A 5130-nucleotide genomic window follows, 5' to 3' on the forward strand; every position below is an offset into this window, starting at 1 on the left:
CTTGTAGTTTCCACTGTTTAAAGAAAAGTTAAAGCCAATCATAAAATTACAAACACTTACTGGAGGGTCATCTTGACATGTTTGTGGGAATTTGTAACTAGATAAGATAATTTAAGGTATGTAAAGAGATCTGTTATTTTTACTTATGCTCATATAGGTTAGTCACTTCACATATTTTAAATTTTGAGGAAAAAATGCTTTAATAAACAACATTCTTGTCTCTCTTCAGGTGTATTAAGAAGTTTTTACTCCACAGACTGAGCTCAACTTTGATCTGAGCTGAATCCACTGGTAAATTTTATTTTTCACAAGCTTAAGTTAGCAATCCATGTACAATTAATGTTTGATATATTCATCACTCTATATAAAGGATATATAAATTGTTTAAAGAAAATGTCTAAATTACAAGTACTGAAAACGTATGCAGCAGCTACAGTGTTCAGTTATGTGTGTGTCTGTGTATGTACATTAGTGCAGTCATGGGGGACGCAGAGATGTCCGTGTTTGGTGCGGCAGCGCCGTACCTGAGGAAGTCAGAGAAGGAGCGTATGGAGGCCTCCACACGTACCTTTGATATCAAGAAAGAATGCTTTGTTCCTGATTCGGTGGAAGAATTCATAAAGGGAACCATCGTGAGCCGGGATGGGGACAAGGTCACTGTGGAGACACAAAATGGCAAGGTGAGATGTTCCCCTACACAACACATTATTCATTACAAAAGTATTAATACCACGTACAGTGTCTTTACTTCGGCTGCAGGAATAAACTTACTACCAGCCATTACTAGTGGAGCCAGTCAATCTGTTTATTTAGATTAGATTTTCATTTTTTGTTTTTTGATTAGATTTTAATGTTTTTTTTCCTTTCCACTGCTGGTTTGTGCTGCTCAGGATGGAAAATTGTGACAAAGTGAAGATTCAACACAATCTGCTGGCTTCTTTAGATGGATAACTTTTACTAATTAGCATTTTAGAATGTATGTGAATGTTGCTGCATGGTGCCCTGGGATAGCATTTGTTGTAAATTAGTACTAAATAAACTACGCTGAACTGAATTAAAGTTGTTTTTCAGAGAATCTACTGTATGTCTGTGCGTACTACGTCTGGCAGTGAGCATTAACAAGAAAGTTAATCTATGTGTGATTTAAAATGTCTGTCCTTAAGTGAGTATGAATAGATGTTGAAAGGAAGCCAGAGGGAGACTGAAGAAAAGTCCTTTTCGATACGCCACAGGAAGTAGCTGTGCCACTGCCAACTGGCGTTCCTTTCAATGTTGATGTGTTCATGCGTGCACATCCGCTCACAGACTCATGTTCATGTTTGTGCTGATGTTCAATGTTTTTATGTTATGAGTGCTTAGTGTGTATTTAGTTGATGTTTTTCTTAGTTCATATCTTAGATGTTATTACCGTTTTTCTTATACATTTTATTGTTGGATGTAACTGGGACCCTGTGTACATAATATTGTTCCACCACATGTACCACATGAGGTGCGAATGACAATAAAGAATCTCTGACTCTGACTAATGGAGGCATGCTTTACATGATGCTAATGGCAGCAAAAGTGTTTGGTTTATTCAGTGAATAATATGAGATCAGAGCACATACTATAAGCTATTAAATAAAACCACTACGTTCATTTTTGTCCTCTTCCAGACTGTGACTGTCAAAGAGGCGGATGTTCTGCAACAGAACCCTCCCAAGTTTGATAAAATTGAAGACATGGCCATGCTGACGTTCCTCCATGAGCCAGCTGTGCTGTTTAACCTCAAAGAGCGCTACGCAGCATGGATGATCTATGTGAGTACACTGTTAGGCAGTTATCAACAACTTTGATGAGCAATTTGATTAAAAACTCTTCTCTCTTGACATGGCAGACCTACTCCGGGCTGTTCTGTGTGACTGTCAACCCCTATAAGGCGCTGCCAGTCTACAACCAAGAGGTGGTTGTTGCCTACAGAGGAAAGAAGAGGAGTGAAGCTCCTCCTCACATCTTCTCCATCTCTGATAACGCCTACCAGTACATGCTGGCAGGTACAGCTCAGTAAAATAGGAACTATTGTGAATACATTGTAATATACTCACTAACAAAACTGTTTTCTCTAAAAACTTTGACAGACCGTGAAAACCAGTCAATTCTGATCACGTATGTAACTGTTCGTTTTAGCATTAACGCTACAGTATGTTCTGAAATAGGAAATGTTATTCTGAAACTGTTATGTATCGATGCGTAACTCTATTACAACAGTGGAGAATCTGGTGCAGGAAAGACTGTCAACACAAAGAGAGTCATCCAGTATTTTGCAAGTATTGCAGCTGGAAGTGCCAAAAAAGACGCTAATGTGAAAGACAAGGTATGTGCAAATTTTTTTAGGTGAAAAACATGTTTTATTCTTGGTTTATTTAAATTCTCAGTAGCAATAATGACATAAAAATTGACCGTCAATGTATTGTTTTGTTTGACACTTTAAAATGCATTCTTGGTTACCATTAAAGGGTGTTAAATTCTCTTTGAGTAAACAAAAGGTTTTTGTGTTGCAGGGCACCCTGGAGGATCAAATCATTCAGGCTAACCCTGCTCTAGAAGCCTTTGGTAATGCCAAGACTATCAGGAATGACAACTCTTCCAGATTTGTGAGATTTTTCTTCATCTGCGTGGCTTAATTGTTAGATATTATCGAACAAGTCCACAAACACACAGTCCAATTAAAAAATTAGTCACTATTGTTTGGAATGAAAATTTTATGCTTTCAGGGTAAATTCATCCGAATTCACTTTGATACCAGAGGAAAATTAGCATCTGCTGATATTGAAACATGTAAGACCAAACACTCTTGTATTTAAGACATGATGTGGGATGTGATCATCTATCTCAAAGAAATAGCTTCTATCCTGTTGTTGTTAGACCTTCTGGAGAAGTCTCGTGTGATCTTCCAGCTCAGAGCAGAGAGAGATTACCACATCTTTTACCAGATTCTTTCCAACAAGAAACCTGAAATCCTGGGTTAGTTACATTGACTATTGTGAAAAATGTAAAACTTAACCTGAAAACAAAATGCTGTCTATTGGTGCCTATCTGTCTGACCTTGTGTTGGTGCATTTTTGTGCATCCTCCAGAGATGATGCTGGTGACAAACAATCCATACGATTATGCCTTCATCTCCCAGGGAGAAACCCAAGTGGCTTCCATAGACGATGGAGAAGAACTGATGGCAACAGATGTCAGACTATTTTTGTCTTTCTTTATGTGACACTATCACATTTAACTTAAAATGGCTTGCTTTAAAAGTTATTGTAGCTAAATGATAATTCACTTTAGAGATACAATCTGCAGAAATGTTACAATTTTTCTTGCTACTTTTCCACAGAGTGCCTTTGATGTGCTGGGCTTCACGCAGGAGGAAAAAAACTCTGTCTACAAGCTCACAGGTGCTATCATGCATTATGGCAACATGAAGTTTAAGCAGAGGCCACGTGAGGAGCAAGCAGAGGCTGATGGGACTGAAGGTGAATTGTGGACGCTGTTCATCAGGTAAGCTCAAAATCAGGCCATATAGTTTGACGTTGCTTATTTTCTTTCTTCAGATGCTGACAAATCAGCTTATCTGATGGGCCTGAACTCTGCTGACCTAATCAAAGGTCTATGTCATCCAAGAGTCAAAGTTGGAAACGAATGGGTCACCAAGGGACAAAATGTCGCTCAGGTGAAGAAAATATATTGCTTTTAAGTTATCCTAATCTTTTTCATTCATTCATTCAACCTTTATTTAGTCAGGTGAGTCATTGAGCCTCGAGGACTCATTTACAAGAGACCTGTTTTTAACAAAAATTATGACATCAGTAGACAACTATAAAAGAAAGCATATGAATTTAAAAAACAAATGGAAGAAAATTATATTAGAAAATGAAATAAAAACAGCTACATTGTAAAGTAGTGTAAAATAGAAGAAACAGGAACATGTCTGCGTTGGTTTTTGCATTGAACTTAGCAGATGTTAGAAGCCACTTAGAGAGGTCAAGGTCAAGAGCTTCAAGTCTTTTTGCAAGGTGTTCCAGGATACATCTGGACAGTTTCTTTTTTTGTGCTGAAACATTTCGCCTTCGATCCGGAAGGCTTCATCAGTCAAGGACACACACAACACAAAACTGATTCTTCCCCCCCAAAAGCTTACTCCAAAGTGGAACAAACCAGTTATGTTGGTGCTAAGATGGTCTCTTTGGCACACCCCCACCTCCTTGTCCACAGTCATGTCAAACTGGTTTAAAACAACAAAGTCCATGCTCAATAATCCAGGTATACAATCCAATATTTTTCAGTCAGGTCGTCTGGACAGTTTTTTTTTTGTGTGCTGAAATGTTTCCCCTTCCATCCGGAAGGCTTCATCAGTTCTGAAAATAGTTCCAAGCAGTAGTCACATGATCAGTTAGGAGAATGTGGTGCCAATCAAAATGAGACAGGTCTCATAGGAAGACCTGTTCACTGAAATGCTTCATGTCTCTTTTCTGAATTAGGCTAGGCTTGGAGCGAGGTAGTTTAGTGTCACTGATAACAACAATAATGCAATGGTCACTGAAATATTTTGCAAAAACATCCAACCAAGGAAATATATGGAGCATATTTGTTAAAAAGAGGTCTAATATGGATGATCAATCAGGACATCTTTTGTTAGGTCTGGTGTGGGTGTCAATGATTTGATCTTACCATTTTAGATGACCATATGATATTCAGATTTTATCTACAGAAGTTCAAAAGCTGCATTTGAAACATGACGTATTCTTTTTAATGTGCTTATGCCTATTTCACAGGTGAATTATGCTGTTGGAGCTCTGTCTAAAGCTGTTTACGAGAAGATGTTCTTGTGGATGGTAATAAGAATCAACCAGTCACTTGAGACCAAGCAGCCACGCCAGTATTTCATTGGTGTGCTGGACATTGCTGGATTTGAGATCTTTGATGTGAGCATTCCCATTAGAAAATGTTTGGTTAAACTGTATTTAGATAATTTTACATCTTGGGCCACACAATATTTCTAATTTAATGCAAATAAGAATGGTGAAGTCATTAATAAGTCTATTGTCTTCTCCCAGTTCAACACGTTTGAGCAGCTGTGCATCAACTTCACCAATGAAA

The 5130-nt window shown here is 38.0% G+C and overlaps 1 protein-coding gene across 1 annotated transcript; it reads left to right on the plus strand.

Annotated features, from left to right (window-relative positions):
* Window positions 1–246: 246 nt before the first annotated feature.
* LOC119414919 (myosin-7-like) lies at window positions 247–5129 on the plus strand (the record flags this gene model as incomplete). Its single annotated transcript, XM_037682038.1, has 14 exons — window positions 247–291; window positions 473–680; window positions 1656–1799; window positions 1877–2033; window positions 2118–2145; window positions 2248–2353; window positions 2541–2633; window positions 2754–2817; window positions 2905–3003; window positions 3117–3220; window positions 3368–3506; window positions 3585–3703; window positions 4806–4955; window positions 5088–5129. Coding segments are annotated over exons 2-14 (1446 nt in total), but the record flags the coding sequence as incomplete, so codon positions are not given.
* Between the last annotated feature and the right edge of the window lies 1 nt (window position 5130).

Source organism: Nematolebias whitei, chromosome 9, assembly GCF_014905685.2.
Source record: "Nematolebias whitei isolate Nwh7 chromosome 9, NemWhi1, whole genome shotgun sequence".
Taxonomy (NCBI): Eukaryota; Metazoa; Chordata; class Actinopteri; order Cyprinodontiformes; family Rivulidae; genus Nematolebias; species Nematolebias whitei.